Below are 16,246 nucleotides of genomic sequence, written 5' to 3'. Positions count from 1 at the left end.
AAGGCTATCAGTTTATATCCTTAGCTTCAGTGCTCTACAAATTTCCTTCTAAAGGTCGATGTACATTACTTTCGGCCGCGTACTGTACAGCATATATTATGATACAAAATGAGAAGTACTTTTACGCTCGATGCTCTGCATTTTTACAGTAGCTTCACAATTTTTAATTGTGAACTGTCCCCATCCATGTTGTTTCTCCGCGCCCTCAAACCTACGCCGTGAAAGGAAATTATTACAAAAGGGAAAACATTTCGTGTTGAAGGATGCTCTTTTATTTGTGAATTACATTCAGAATCGACAGACTGGAAGGAACGACGTGCAAGGAAACGAGAATTTCAAAAAGTTACGAATGAAGTGAACCAAAAACTTTTCGAATCTCAAAACTTTGTTGGAAAAAATTTCAAATTCAAATTCAAATTCAAATTTCTTTATTGCGAATATGGGTAAACAGTGCAGATATTACAAAACAAAAAGGTACAGCCAAATTCTGCCTATTAGCATGCAATATTTTATGACTTATGATATACCTAACAACGTGTACATTGTTTTGATAAAATTAGTCACATTAAATACTTAGTCACAAAAAAATACAAATTTAAATGATAATGTTACAAATGTCAAAATTTCTTTAGTATTTCATGTTTTCGTATCGTGAAACTTTGCAATAAAACGTAAACATACCTTAATTTTACAGAACACTGCGCTGCGTTCAACTCTAATCTAACCATCATATTTTAAAGGAATTTATTTATTTTTAATTTATTTTACTGAACCACCAACAGAATTATACAAAAACCTTTTATACACCTAAATTTCACAGCACTCACGTCTCACTTCACTGCAGTCGCTACGTTTGGCTACGCGGAATTTTATTTTCAACTAAGTAGTCGTATTTCCTAAATAGTTATTATTTCTAATCCACTCACCAACCTACCACTATTTAAAGAAAAACTCACATCCGATCGGATATATAGGTAAGTTATTTCATGAAAATTATAACGACAGAGATGGTCCTACAATAAAACACTCTCTGATTTTGTCGTAGGGTACAAATCATAATTATACACTTTAATTTCACGGCACTCACAATACTGCAGTCACTGCGCTTGACTGCGCTAAATTTAATTTCTAACTACTCAGTCGTATTTCCTAAATTATCATTTCTTATCCAGTCGCTAACATACCAATCATTAAAAGAAAAACTCACATCCGATCGGATATATAGGTAAGTTATTCCATGAAAATTATAACGACAGAGATGGCTCTAAAATAAAACACTATCTGACTTTGCCGTAGGGTACAAATCATAATTATACACTTTAATTTCACGGCACTTACAACACTGCAGTCACTGCGCTTGACTGCGCTAAATTTAATTTCTAACTACTCAGTCGTATTTCCTAAATTATCATTTCTTATCCAGTCGCTAACATACCAATCATTAAAAAAAACTCATATCCGATCGGAAATAATATATAGGTAAGTTATTTTGATGAAAATTGTAACGACAGAGATGGCTCTACAATAAAACACTCTCTGACTTTGCCGTAGGGTACAAATCATAATTATACACTTTAATTTCACGGCACTCACAACACTGCAGTCACTGCGCTTGACTGCGCTAAATTTAATTTCTAACTACTCAGTCGTATTTCCTAAATTATCATTTCTTATCCAGTCGCTAACATACCAATCATTAAAAAAAACTCATATCCGATCGGATATATATAGGTAAGTTATTTCATGAAAATTATAACGACAGAGATGGCTCTACAATAAAACACTCTCTGACTTTGCCGTAGGGTACAAATCATAATTATACACTTTAATTTCACGGCACTCACATCACTGCAGTCGCTGTGCTCTGCTGCGCTGACTTTAATTGCAAGCTGCCCCTATATTGTTTCGCTCTGGCACCCGCCACCTGCGATGTGGAAGGAAATGGCTACGGAGAGGAAAACTCGCCGTACTGGAGTGTTGCTTTTTATTTGTAAATACAGAATTGGTAGACTGGAAAGGAGATCTTTTACTATTTAAGTATAACTGTGAACGAAATGTCCTTAACGAATAGATTTTGAACATTTTGATTTTCTTTGTATAAACAAGTTTAAAGTGATATTGTGCAATGGTGATAACAAACACGGCTGAGTTCGTTGCGGGATATTTCTCAAATCAGGATGTGTTTGAAACTCTCGTAGCTTTAGTTTCAGGTTTACGTAATTCGTTATTTATCGCCATTACGACAATGAGCAGATAAATTCAACAATTAACAATCAGAAAAGTGTACAACAGTACCTACTCATTCTGAATAAAAGACTTTGACTTTGAAACGGAGACCTTGTTTCCACCGGCGGAATTATGGTATGAGGTCTAGGGTGATTGCTTGTGATCGTAATTCCCCAGACAGGGGGCGCTCTCAGTCATGATTCTGGGTATAAAATACATTTTTAACAAAGCAGCCTTAGAGACTGCTACCTTAACTTATTCAATTTTTATTGACCTCATAACTAAAGACTCAAAATGGAATTTTATAAAAAATCTCTAAGTATGGCTTAACCTAATTTTAGTTTTTATTCTACTAAAAGTTGACTGTGCGTTCATCTGATAAGTATTAATGCGTCTAAGATAAAAGCTGGCTAAAGGTTGGTATGCCATATTAATTCTACCGAATCCTTGACCATAGTCAGATCAATTTAATAAGCAAGAAATTCGAAATATTAGAGTTTAAAAAATGTTTGATGAACATTGACTTATATATTACTTTAAAGAAAAATCTTGATCGTAACTTAACTAAATGTTAACAGAAAACTATATCAACAAAATCAAAACAAATGTTTATTGTAGTAAGCTGATTCCTAATTCCGTGGTTTAATGTATGGTGGTAGATGTGTCCCTTCCATCCTAGATCTCTAAATCTAAATAATTATATAAAAGGAAAAGGTGACTGACTGATCTATCAACGCACAGCTCAAACTAGGCAAGAATCGGGCTAAAATTTGTCATGCAGATAGCTATTATGACGTAGGCATCCGCTAATAAAGGATTTTTGAAAATTCAACCCCTAAGGGGGTGAAATAGGGTTTGAAATTTGTGTAGTCCACGCCGACGAAGTTGCGAGCATAAGCTGGTTGTATTATAAATGCGAAAGAGTAGGTATCTAACTGTCTGTCTGTGTGCTAAATTTTAATGGCCATCCGTTTGACCGATTTTGTCAAAATTTGGTACAGATATAGCTTGCATCCCGGACATGCACGCTACCTACATGATATTATGTCCGGGCCGGCTATATAGGATAAAGTCACGGGCATCGTCTTTTTGGTACCGAGATAGCTTGCATCACCTTTACGGATATGGGTTGCTTTCCATCCCGGAAAATCGAAGAGTTCCCTTGGGATTTTAAAATATCCCAGAAAATAGAAGAGTTCCCTTGGGATTAAAAAAAACATATCCACGCGAACAAAGCCGCAAGTATCATCTAGTAGACTGAATAAATTATCACGCTTTATAATCAGAACCCATTTTAAAAACTGTGGGTTAAGTTGCGTTTAATTGAAAGCTCCTCTTATATCGTTCCACTTTGACGCTCTCAAGCCTCGACCACAAAAGGAAACTACGACCAGTGCCCTGTAGGAGGGGCATTTCATTTCAAAGTAAAGTGACGCTCGCAATAAGAGCGCTTACACACTGGGACGCCAAGACGACGACCCCGCTGGCTACTTATCCAAACAATTCGTATTGAAATGTATGACAGCTGTTAATCCATTTGGCTACGGTCTGGCGACGTCGACGAGTTGGAAGCGTAGCCACGAGCGGCCGGCCCCTGGAGACTGGATACTCTGGAAATATGGCGACGCATAGTGAAGTCGCCAATATTTTGTATACTAGTAAGTTACATCTCTCTCACTCTGTGGCCAGCTTATTGCCAGCACAGACACTCGCGTGTTTGGATACGGTAGGTAGCCAGATGTGGTCATGGCTACGTAGCCAGCGATGTCACTATGGCGTCCCAGTATGTTAGTGCTCTAAGTCAGGCTGGAAATTACGTTTCGCGAAAATGTGTGGGACTGACGTTTGTATAATATTTAAATACAAGAATTTTTGTTATTCTTATTATAAGAATTTCTTGCTTTTCTAAAAATAACTAACCTTTTATACAAAAATGTTGTTTCACCAGTTACTTGAAAACTATTTTATAATGTTAAAGAAGATATTTTAATGGGTATTTAAATTACTAAAAGACCGGTATTCATGAGTTGTAAGTTTCAGAATAGAGAATAATAAAACAAAAGCTTAATGTTTTATGGGAAATGTGTGGAAAATAACAGGAAGAAAATATTTATTTGGTTTGTCAAAGTCGGTTAGTTAACAGACAAATTAGACAAGTAAACACCGTAGAATAGCCAAGCTATTTTAAGTACCTTGTTCAAAGTGACGTAACTTTGAACTCCCTCAGCCACAAGGGAAGCTCTCTACTAAAGTGTACTTTAGGCAAGCCACTGTAAAATAGAGGCGCTAAAGAAAAAAGTATAAAAATCAAATCTTTTGCTTTTATACATAAAATGGTCCCCGACTGCGACTATTATTAATTTAACACGTAATTATTATGTTTTCATTTTAAAACAAACTACAAAACTTGAATATATACAAAACGTAGAATCTTTGCAGTTAATAGACATAGTACCTAACCTATTCCTATGTCTATGTGGCAGTTAGACATTCACCATATTGAATTTATAGTCATATATTACGCTTAAAGTTGACACTAAGAGCTAATAATATGACGAGTCCTTTCTTAGATTGTATGCATTGTATCATTCATGGACCATCGACGTCGCGGTACTTGTACCGCATTTTACGTATATCGTATAGTCATGAATCTACACAGTAGGTACCTTAAACTATACGTTAAACTATCGACGCGACGACAGCATGAGTCGTTGTTTACACTCAAAAATAGTTGACAATAATGATGATTTATTCCAACACGTGGCGGGCGGAAGCCGTGCCACGTACGAGGCTTCATATAAAATGTTTGTGATATTTTGAATCCGTGCCTCGTACGCGCCTCGTACGCGGCACGGCCCCCGCCCGCCACGTGTTGGCATAAATCATCCCTAACTCATTGTTTACCCTCAAAAATAGTTGACAATTAGACGGATAGTAAGCAAACAATAAAAGCCTTATAAATTATGAATTAAGAGCCAGCGCGTGCCAGAAATTTGTCATTTTATAAAAGCTAAAAGTTTCTCTGCTTATTGTCGCCAACACTGGGAGAAACGTTTGTTTGGATCATGGTGGCTTTGGGAGACAACAGGTAATACAGGTGTAAAAATCTTACGTCAAAGTACCTATAAAGTCTATTTTTTTTTTCTTCAGAATAGTATTCGAAATCGTGTCATTGCCAGACACTTAGTGTCGCGGTAACCCCCTGCCAGACACCCTTAAACTGGTGACTCGCAGGGGGCAAACACACATCCAAATAAACGTTCCTCCCTGTGTTGGGGACAATGCGCAGAGAAACTTTCAGCTTGTATAAAATAACGAAGGTCTGGCACGCGCTGGCTCTGTCTCTATTAGGAATGTTCATTGTAATTGGGCAAGCAATAAAACGCTGGAATGCAATTAAACCTCTCGTTTGGCAAAACATGTAATCTAAATGGCCGAAGATTTATTTTTATGATCCTCGAATTCCCTTTGAATGGATTGTTTCGGCCTTGTCGTAGTGCTATTTATCTAAATACATGTGAGCGAGATTTGAAATGGGTCAGTGAGGGCTTAGAGAAACTATTTTAGTCCCAGTACGCTTAGTACGAGATTTTATGTCTCACCAACGTTGATAGTATTCGAGTGACGAAACTCTTCCGTGTTTACTATAAAGTAAACTGGATCTTAACTGCCTTGTTTTAAAGCTCAAATTTGTCTATACATCTACAGCAGGCGCTCCAAGCAGAAACGTTGCGAAAATCAGTGGCATTCAATTTTTGACTTCAATTCAAGGCTCTCTAGGTCAATTTTACTTTGACGTTATTGTGTTTCGACTCTCGAATTCTAGCAACGTTTGGTGAGACGTAAAATCTTAAACTAAGCGTACTGTTTTTGCCGCGCCTTCGTTAAATTGAACAACCCGTTCCAGAATCTTTGTAGGGGCTACTTTGACTTGATTTTTTTAATATTATTTGTCACCAACCCATCAGCGACTCACTACTGAATACGGGTTTCCTCTCAAAATGAGAAGGGTTTGGCCATAGTCCACCACGCTGACTAACTGCGTATTGGCAGACTTCACTCACCTTTGAGAACATTATGGAGAACTCTAAGGCATGTTTCCTCACGATGTTTTCCTTCACTGTTAAAGCAAGTGATATTTAATTATTACTTAAAACGCACATAACACCGAAAAGTTATGGTGCGAGCCCGGGATCAAACCCCCGACCTCCGATTAGAAGGCGGATGTCTTAACCACTATGCTATCACAACAACTTTAAATGATTATTGAACTAATATTATAATATTGTTCACAGGTATCCTGGATCCGCAAACGCGACCTCCACATCCTCACAGTGGGTGTTCACACGTACAGCAGTGACGCGCGTTTCGCGGCACTTCACACTGACGGCTCGGACGAATGGACGCTGCGGGTCGCCCACGCTCAACCGCGCGACTCCGGCGGTTACGAGTGTCAAGTGTCTACAGAGCCTAAGATCAGTTTATCCTTTTGGCTAACGGTTGTAGGTAAGTTGATTAACTTCAAACTTATGAAACTTGATAAGTAACTTACTTACGAAAGTAAAAGAAAATTATAAACACCTTGCCTACCGATTTTACAAGCTCTTACCTATCCTATTTAACAACATACTAAGTGCCTAGCGATTAAACTAAAGATCCTCGTAAAAGCATACCTAGTAATAATAAATAGCAAGGCTTTCTCAAAAACAGATTTAATCCCCTTACATGTGTTGGCTGTCTCGAACTTGCAAGCACAGCTTAAGAACTAAGCTGCGTCGGCAACTTTTAGCTTTCTTAATCATAGGCTTTAGTCGAGGCCGTAAGCGAATGCCTTTGTGGAAAATACTTATACAAGCGAAAAACTGCCTGTTGTAGCAGTTCCGTGACAATAAGATTACCTGCCTACTAATTGCTCATTAAGTATATATATTTTTTTAGACGAAGACAAAAGAATAGACGGATTTCTTAATTATATTTTTCTCAAAGAGTAGTTACTTCACTCTTGTCAGTGATATTCATTATAAATATATGTATTCTTAAAATATGTATAACCGGCTAAACTTACTTGTTTGTCGGAGAGTTCCCGACAAACAAGTAAGTTTAGCTGGCCATACACAAATAATATATGATGATATTAAACGTAACTAACGATAACTATTAAAAAAACTGTTATATTATAAATCCAAAAGTAAGTTTATTGTCCGTAGGTATCCAAACGTTTTTTTCTTTATCCTTATCTTACTTATTTACACGTCCACTACATCACAGCTTTCCAGATTTGGCACAAAAAAATAAGGCATAGCAAATATTGGCACAAAGCTTTAATAATAAAAAATGCTGAATCTCTCAATATTTTCATTCTTGTAGATCCTCCAAAGATTAGCTTTTTATACGAAGAGAATTTTTAATATTCATTAAAACGGAAATAAATTACAATGAATTTGAATATTACCTATTAGGAATTTTCAATATTTATAATCTCGTTAAGATTATTCCCGGAAAAAAAATCTTACTTGTTATTCTTTTTTTATTTAAGTGTTTTCAATGTTAATTTTTTTTAATATTTTGTACTTACTAATTTTTTGGCTGAACAAAAGAAAATTACTATATATTGCCGCGATGCCCGCGATTTCGTCTGCGTGGATTGAAGTTTTTAAAAAAGGTTTTTGTTGGGACTTGTGGGAAGGTTTCTAACCTAGTACCTACCGTCAACTTACAATAGGCAGCGCGCGAGTCGCATTGCAACTTATAGGTAACTAGCTTATACTCGCGGCTTTGTTCGCGTGGACTACATAACTTTCAACTCTCTATTTTACCCCTTTAGGGGTTGCATTTTCAAAAATCCTTTCTTAGCGGATGTTTACGTCATAATAGCTATCTGCATGCCCAGCCCGATCCTGTAGTTTGAGCTGCGCGTTAATAGATCAGTCAGTCAGTCAGTCAGCTTTTCCTTTTATATAGTTTATAGATATATTTTATGCCGCGTATTAGCAAGTACCTATCTAATATTTAGGTACTATTCAATTAGTAGATACAATATAAAAAGCATTAAGTCTGCTGGGATCTTATTACAGTAGTTTCCTTATAACGTTCAGACAAATAAGAAGGAAAATGATGTCGATTTAATAAGGATGTTTTGTTCCAGTTTCCAAAGCGGAAATCCTATCAGGGCCGGAGTTGTTTGTACGCGCCGGGTCCGATATTAATCTTACTTGCATAGCCAGACATGCGCCAGATCCTCCGAGGTAATAATGTTTTTTATACTTGAAGAGAGTTATGTTTTTTAGCGAATAAGCGGCTAACGGCGATTACGCACTACACTTCTGTCATCCGTGAGAATACCAGCGATTATCTACGACGTATGTCATAAGCTACCATACAAAACAAAAAAGGAACTTTGAACAAAAGGGAACTTTGTTTTGTATGGTAGCTTATGGCATATGTCGTAGATATTTTATATCCGTATTTTCACGGATTCGGATCGGATCAGTGCGTGAACGCTGTAAGAGTTTGGACCTAAGTGCCCAAAACACACACACACGTGTGGTCATGATGCGCAAGTCGCAACTCAGTATGTTTAGACCTAACACACCCGCACTCGTGTGTTTTAGTCTTACATCTCTGCAAGCAAAAGCTTAGCTGATTTGATTATTACCTGTTTGGTTATTTTTGTCTTCCCCATATCATAGGAATACAGATGTTGTTTGCATTATTCCCACATGAATAAACTTATATCAGCACAGTTGTTTATTATTTAATTCAGTGTTACTTTGTCCAGTTTCATCTACTGGTACCGTGGTGCCAACGTGGTGAACTACGCACAACGGGGCGGGATAAGCGTGGAGACGGAACAGAGGACGCGAACCAGCAGACTTTTGATAGCACGAGCATCACCTCGGGACTCGGGGAACTATACCTGTGCGCCAAGTAGTTCTGGTAAGATTGACGAGTTACATATCAGCTCATCAAATTGCAGAGTAGGTACCTACTGTGTTATAGAAGGAGACGTGGCTACACCTTTTAACAAAAACTGCTGTCAATGAAAAATAAAATCAATGAGCTTTCAAATTGCCACAACATGCAACTGCGTTTATCAGTCTTTGATATTATTATTGATATTCATTGAACATTTTATCACGGTTCAACTACGAGTATGTTTCGGCAGCCTGAGTACAATCAGTGCGACAACGCTTTCTCGCGGATTTTTTATCGACAAAGAGTTGCGATAGCCGTGAGAATTCATTATTGTACTTTATCTACGTATCCCCTCTTTAGACGTCTGAATAAGACTATTCATTAATCCAAGATTTATCAAACCACGCGTAGAACCTCTGCTACAACTATGCGTCCAGCGTAGCACTTACTCGTAGCATGTAGAACGCAATATTTTGATACACAAATTCGAAAGAACCTATGAAATAATATCATTTTTATGCCAAGTGCCTTCAATTTTCTTTTAACTGTCTCTTAATAAAATAGTATGGTTTTAATAAAACTATGAGCTAGTATAAGTCCCGCAAATTGCTAATGCGAAAGCCGCCATTTTAGTGACGTCAGCAATAGACTGAAGTTTCGAGCTGATGGTATATTTTTATTTCGGCTGACATCAAAATGACGTCATTTCGATGTTAATGAGACATGGTTCCAGCGCAATAGCAATTTACGGTATTTACAGTTACAAATATTTTTTCCCTCAGATTCCGCATCGGTGGTCGTACACGTCGTAAGCGGAGAACGGCCTGCAGCAATGCAAAGCAACGCTGTACAAACTTCATCAAACTACCTACTAATATTACTAATAACTCTTAACATAAGAAAAAAAATAATCAACATCATTCTCCATTTAATGATATCACTATATTCAAATTTTCAGACTAAACTAAAATCTTTATCTAGCTCTACACTCATATCCAGATGACCTGAAAAAGTAGTGTTAATTTAATATGTAAACGCATATAATGCATGGTGTAAACGATAGTAAATAAACTGGGGTATGAAGAAACGAATTACTATAAAATTATGTAATTACCATCTGATTAAATTAGATAGTAATGTCACAAAATTCTTTTGGTTCTATTTTAATTTTCTTACTTAGGACCGATTTTTAATCGCAAAAATATATTATTTAGCTGGATAATAAAAACCTTTTAAGACTTATTTATGAATCTATCAAAAATTAAATTGACTCGTCAGTTAAATTTAATTTGGCGATTGAAAAATAAAATTGGCGCTAGTCACAATTCCAGTCGAGCGTAAATGACGATACATTTTTAATCATTGATTAAATATTCAATTAAAATTGTCTGTATTAATTACTATACCAAAACGTATTTACCACAGACATTCAAAATAAAATTGAGCGCATACTAAGTGCAATGTAAACATCCAAATGTGTCGCAATTTACATTTAAACCCAACTTGTTTAGTGTATCAAATTAAAATAAACATTTAGTTAACTATTGCGTTAATCATAAATGTAAAATAGATGTATCTACCTATAATCGTTAGCAATCATCAGTTTGTCAGGCCAAAATACACGTTAGGCAAGCGTATTGAGCAAATGCACTTGGTCAAAAATAAGAACACTTAGCGTATGTTCATTTTGCGTTAGCCACCAAAGGCAATAAAAATATACCAACGTACACGCTGGCTAAGTTTAGCGCATTCACTCAGCGCAGCAGCAGCAAAATCATATCGCTGTACTGTGTAAATAGAGACAACAATTGACGATAAAGAGTATCGGATCGGTATTGTTATATTTTATCGGACATGTTTCGTTACTTGAACGAAGAATGCTGAGACTATCCTATCCTTAAATACCTACCATGTTGCCATTTATTGCATATTTTATTTGTACAACAAACAAATCCTAAGGCTTCTTAAACGTGAATTTGACGACGCACCGGTGCTGCACCGCAAGCGTATGTATATAAATGAAATTATGAAAACGCGGTATACTAGTGACATCGGTGCGGTGGCGGTGGGTTTCTGGCATGTTGGATGTGAATACACTGTGGTCCAGTTACGGAACAGTTGCGGCTCTAAACCGGGTCGTCTACTTGAAGCCTAAGTATAATCCTCTACACCCGCCCGTTATGAAAATAATTTCTTAAATAAGTTATGCCAAAAATATTGTAATGTATTTTGGTTATTTAAAAAAAATCTAGTCAGAACATTATTATGTTTCTGTAACGTTTTTAAAAGAGTTTTATAGCTAAAGCAAATTATGTATAATTCTAATTTATATTATTATTATGCTTCGTCAACTTTTGATTAAATTAATCATACATTCAGAATGTTAAAAAGATAAATTTGCTTTGGGATTTCGATAGGTAAGTACGAATTTTTTATTCGAATAAACCCATCAATCAAGCTCAGTAAAAATTGAAAACTAGTCTGCAATATTTTATTTTTTCTATGTTTGAAATACATATTTTATTTATTTCGTCAGTAAAAGCTTCAATAAACTATCAGAATATTTTTTTAGTTTGAATTTGGATTTTGGAGACGCTTTATTACGTTTCAATTGAATCAATATACAAACGTATTTGGATGCCTATATGTTTTATATTTAAAAAATTCCATAATGTAATTTTTTTTAATCCCGTCGAAACGTGATGCTTCGGAATATAAATGATAATAATAGGAATGTCCGTCTCGAGGTTGCAAGGTCTCTGTCAAGATCGGTTCAGCGGTTTGACATTTATTATGGATGTGGATAGTTAAATACAAAAGAAATGTCGGTTCCCGTTATGCAAACCCATTAACCCCTTATCGATTTCTACTTACAAATCATCATACCGGAACGCCAAATCGCTTGACGATACGTCTTTGCCAGTGGGGTAGTAACTAACTACGACCAATGCCTCTCACCAGAGAGATAATTAGAACCGGAATAATATAAGCCAGGTTAACACCTAGTTAACGGTGCAAACATAAAGGGTGCATGCATAATGACTGAGAATCTATAATGTAAATTGATAATGTCATCAATATTGCATAACTCATTTGTGACAGTGTTATTAATTACCTATCGTGTTGACAGTATCTAATGAACCTCGCCTGCAAACTTTGTTTCAAGATGGATGTGCGTATGTAAAATACGTAACTCATTATCTAGAAAATACTCGTAGATCTATTCAAATCAAATCAAAATCAATTTATTTGTTGAAATAGGAATGTATGTAAGGTGTTGGTACAATTTTTGTCAGACTTTTTATGCCCTATGTAAGGCGTACAAATTTTAACCTTAAAACTATAATACAATTGCGTCGACATAAGTTACGCAAGCAATCAGCTAAATTATTATTATAACATCTAACGGCTAAACTATAATACAAATTGCGTTGACATAGCATTAACTTCCATACATAAAAAATATTAAGATTTGTCTAAGTTCGGTGCCAGATATATTTCAAATAAACAAATACTTGCATAGTTTATAATTGCTAAACAAATTTTTTAAACAAAGTCATTATTCAATTCTTTGCTCACATAGTGGTGGATTAATGTTTATTTAATCATAATATAAGCTGATGATTACTTTTGCTTAGTTTGATTAATAGCTAGCAGCTAGCGTTCTGGGCACCTTGCCTCTTTACAGTGGTATAGATAATATTTTTGATTTGTATTTTTTATACATTTATTTATTTTAAAATTTAGTTTGAAACATTCGAATTGTAATGACATTTAAATAAGATTTCTTCATACTTATATACTAACTTATTTTTGGAATGCCAAAATAACGCTGTTGTAAAAAACTTCATGAGACTTTTTATTTACTTGTAAATTAGCCTGAATCCATATTGTGATTAATTTAGAAATTTAGAACTGAATGAGTCAATTTCAAACTTTAGAATCAGCTAGGTTATGTTGTCTTATTATTTTTTAATGCAACTGTAAATAAGCCTCTGTAAATTTCTTAATGTAAACAGTATAGAATATAAGTCTTAATAAACATTTAAAATAAAATACGTCTATTACACATCACTCGATTGCATAAACGTTCCATAAATTATATTGTATTAATTATAATTTAGAATGTAAATGTAAATAAATTTTGTAAATAAAAATGTTTTACGTGTTTCTGTGAGTTTCATTATTTGACGCCCGTCTGTCCGTGTAAAAATGTTTTGTTTGTTTTCATAGAGCTGAAAATTTTGCCTGAGGCCAGTTAAATTAACAATTTTGAATCAAAAGCGAAAATATTTTTTTCATTATTCATAAAATATGTAAGTATATTTTATGAATAATGAAAAAATATTTTTAATAATTAGCATGCAATTTCTTGTTAGAGATGAAATTACCTTTAACTACTGATATGGCTACTTAATCTACCATAACGCTCTACTTACATAAAAAAGAGTCGTGATAACCTAGTGGTTAAGAATTCCGCGTCCTGTTCAAGAGGTTAGATCCCGGGCAAGCACTTCTAACTTGTAATGTGCGTTATGTACCTACGTGTTAAGTAATTAAATAGCACTTGTTTAGCTGTGAAGGAAAGCATCGTGAGGAAACCTACATGCTTATGGCCTAAAGCCCTCATTCTATGAGAGAAGAGACCCGTGATCAGTTACTAAGAATGAGAAGGGGTTACTGATTCAGTAGTGGGCCGGCGATGAGTAGATCACGATGACGATGATGATAATGACATACAAAAATTGTACCGAACTGAGAACATGCATACACAGTACTGAGTACACACGCGTGACGCCGCGCGGCAAATACAGTTTATATGAGTTTGTATGGAGCAAGGCGATGCCGCGTCACGCAGCGTCGCGCAGCGCAGCTAAGTGCGTTTGGATCATAATTTGCTCAGCAGAAACAGACAATGCGGTAAGGTCAGTCTTGTTGCATGAAACAATTGCGTTGCCTACTCGTGTTAGTACATTACAGTCCAGGCGTGAAATAAAGCGATTACTGGCCGAGTATTATTGGAAGGCCGAACCTGGCGCCCCGTCCTTTTAGACTAAACGAGGTTGGCAATAGCTATTTCAGCCGAAACTTGTCTAGTACTTTCTCCCATTTGCGAGGAAACTATAAAAAATTAATTGAAGAAACAAAGTTTAATTCATGAAGAGTAAAAATCATTAAAAAAATATCATAAAAGTAACAAGTAATATTAAAAAAATATTAATAAAAACTATAAAAAATATAAATGATCACCTGACCTTTAATGACCTATTAAAAAAGATTTAAAAATACTTAAACAGGAATTAAAGAATAGTAATAATTCAGAATAATAATAAAATCGTGTACCTAAAAAAACTTAATTTATGTTAGTGTACACCATAAAAAACCTCGTCATCAGTATAAAACTGTCCAGCAATTTCCATTACAGCCGTCTTGGAAATTGCTGGCGTGCGGCCAGTAAAGGCCCAATAACAGACCTCTATAATGGAATCCTTTTTTCAGTAAAGTAGCTGATTCCGAGCAAGTGGGAGAAAAGGTATTTTATTATGAAGACAATTTCCTGAAATAACATTCTAACATTTTTCATAAAACTCTGCTGGGAATAGCCGCAGTCTGTCAAAGGTATTTTTCGACAACGTAACTTTACAAAAAATTAGACGTTAATTAAAATATGTTGAAAGTTTGTATCATTAATGTCCGCCTTTGTCTTTGTTTCCTCTTAGCTCAATCTGTCCCGTGTGTCATTGTTGTGAAATTGGAGCGAATGAAAACTGAAATGATTTATAAAAATTCACGTGTCACGACCGCGCAGTGCAGCCATTTTGTAGTTCCAAACTATTTCCTCAAAATGTGTAAAGGCAACAGACAAAGAATATTTTAAAATAGTTGTTTACTAAACAGCTCTATTGTAGCTTTTGTGTAACTTTTTGCGTAAAGTAAGTATTCAAATGTTTTATTTGCAAAGACCAACATGCTCTTTGCATCAAAGAGTTGTATGTAACAATAAAAATATAAAAGGCTTTCGGCAACTTTTTTTCATTGCAACTTTTTTACTAACGTCATAAAATCGAAGCTTCTCTCCACTGACTGTTTATAATATACTTCGTCAGATTTGTCAAGTAGAATTTGGAGAAGAAGAAAAAGTTTATTTTAATAAGCAACAAAGACTCATAAAAAAATTAGATTTTATACTTTGGCGTAAGATTTAGATTTTATACTTTGGCGTAAGATTTGTTTACACCTTTATTACCTGTTGTCTCCCAAAGTCGCCATGATTCAAACTTCATAGTCCCTGATCATTTCTCTCGGGCGGTGTTGGGGACAATACGTAGAGAAACTTTCAGCTTTTATAAAATATCGAAGGTCTGGCGTTCGCAGGCCCTCTTTCTCTATACTGCATAGTTTCTACACCAGCTGATACGTTGCAGTAGCAGTTCACGTAACAGCAATCGAATCTGCTGTCTATAATCACTATACCTACTCACTGTTGTTGCTGGCCGGCTGTTGTGGCAACCGGTGTACTTTGGAAGCGCATTTTTAGGGTTTCGTACCTCAAAAGAAAAAACGGAACCCTTATAGGATCACTTTGTTGTCTGTCTGTCTGTCTGTCAAGAAACCTACAGGGTACTTCCCGGTGACCTAGAATCATGAAATTTGACAAATAGGTAGGTCTTATAGCAGACATAAGGGGAAAAATCTGAAAACCGTGAATCACACAAAAAAATTTGTGTTCATGAACTAATAATAATTAGAGTTTTCAATTTTCAAAGTAAGATAACTATATTAAGTGGGGGTATCATATGGAAGAGCTTCACTTTTGCATTCTAAAGCAGATTTTTATTTATTTCTATGCATCATAGTTTTTGATTTATCGTGCAAAATGTGGAAAAAATAGAGCAGTACTACGGAACCCTCGGTGCGCGAGCCTGACTCGCACTTGGCCGGTGTTTACGTTACAAAAGGACCAGTCCATTCTAGGGTTCACAAACATCCTTGAAGCACTGCAAAATGAGACAGCTCCTGTCATCCTAGCATCATAGCCCTAAAAGCTACGAATTCGTGGCCTAAGAGGTAAGATAAACTAATTTATGTTAATAGAATATTTTTT

The 16,246-nt window shown here is 35.6% G+C and overlaps 1 protein-coding gene across 5 annotated transcripts in view; it reads left to right on the top strand.

The window, feature by feature from the left end:
• The window catches only part of LOC117990246 (zwei Ig domain protein zig-8-like), a 101,107-nt gene extending 87,814 nt beyond the window's left edge, over positions 1-13,293 (top strand). For all 5 annotated transcript variants that reach the window (XM_069504312.1, XM_069504311.1, XM_069504308.1 and 2 more), the window contains 4 exons: positions 6,522-6,732; positions 8,372-8,471; positions 9,005-9,162; positions 9,924-13,293. In XM_069504312.1, coding sequence (XP_069360413.1) covers positions 6,522-6,732; positions 8,372-8,471; positions 9,005-9,162; positions 9,924-10,144 — 690 coding nt within the window. In that variant the 3' untranslated portion in view covers positions 10,145-13,293. The remainder of the gene's footprint in view (positions 1-6,521; positions 6,733-8,371; positions 8,472-9,004; positions 9,163-9,923) is intronic.
• Positions 13,294-16,246: the final 2,953 nt, after the last annotated feature.

This window comes from Maniola hyperantus, chromosome 17 (genome assembly GCF_902806685.2).
Source record: "Maniola hyperantus chromosome 17, iAphHyp1.2, whole genome shotgun sequence".
NCBI classification, from domain to species: domain Eukaryota; kingdom Metazoa; phylum Arthropoda; class Insecta; order Lepidoptera; family Nymphalidae; genus Maniola; species Maniola hyperantus.
The sequence above is the reverse complement of the archived record's forward strand: the minus strand, read 5'-3'. Positions and strand labels throughout refer to the sequence as shown.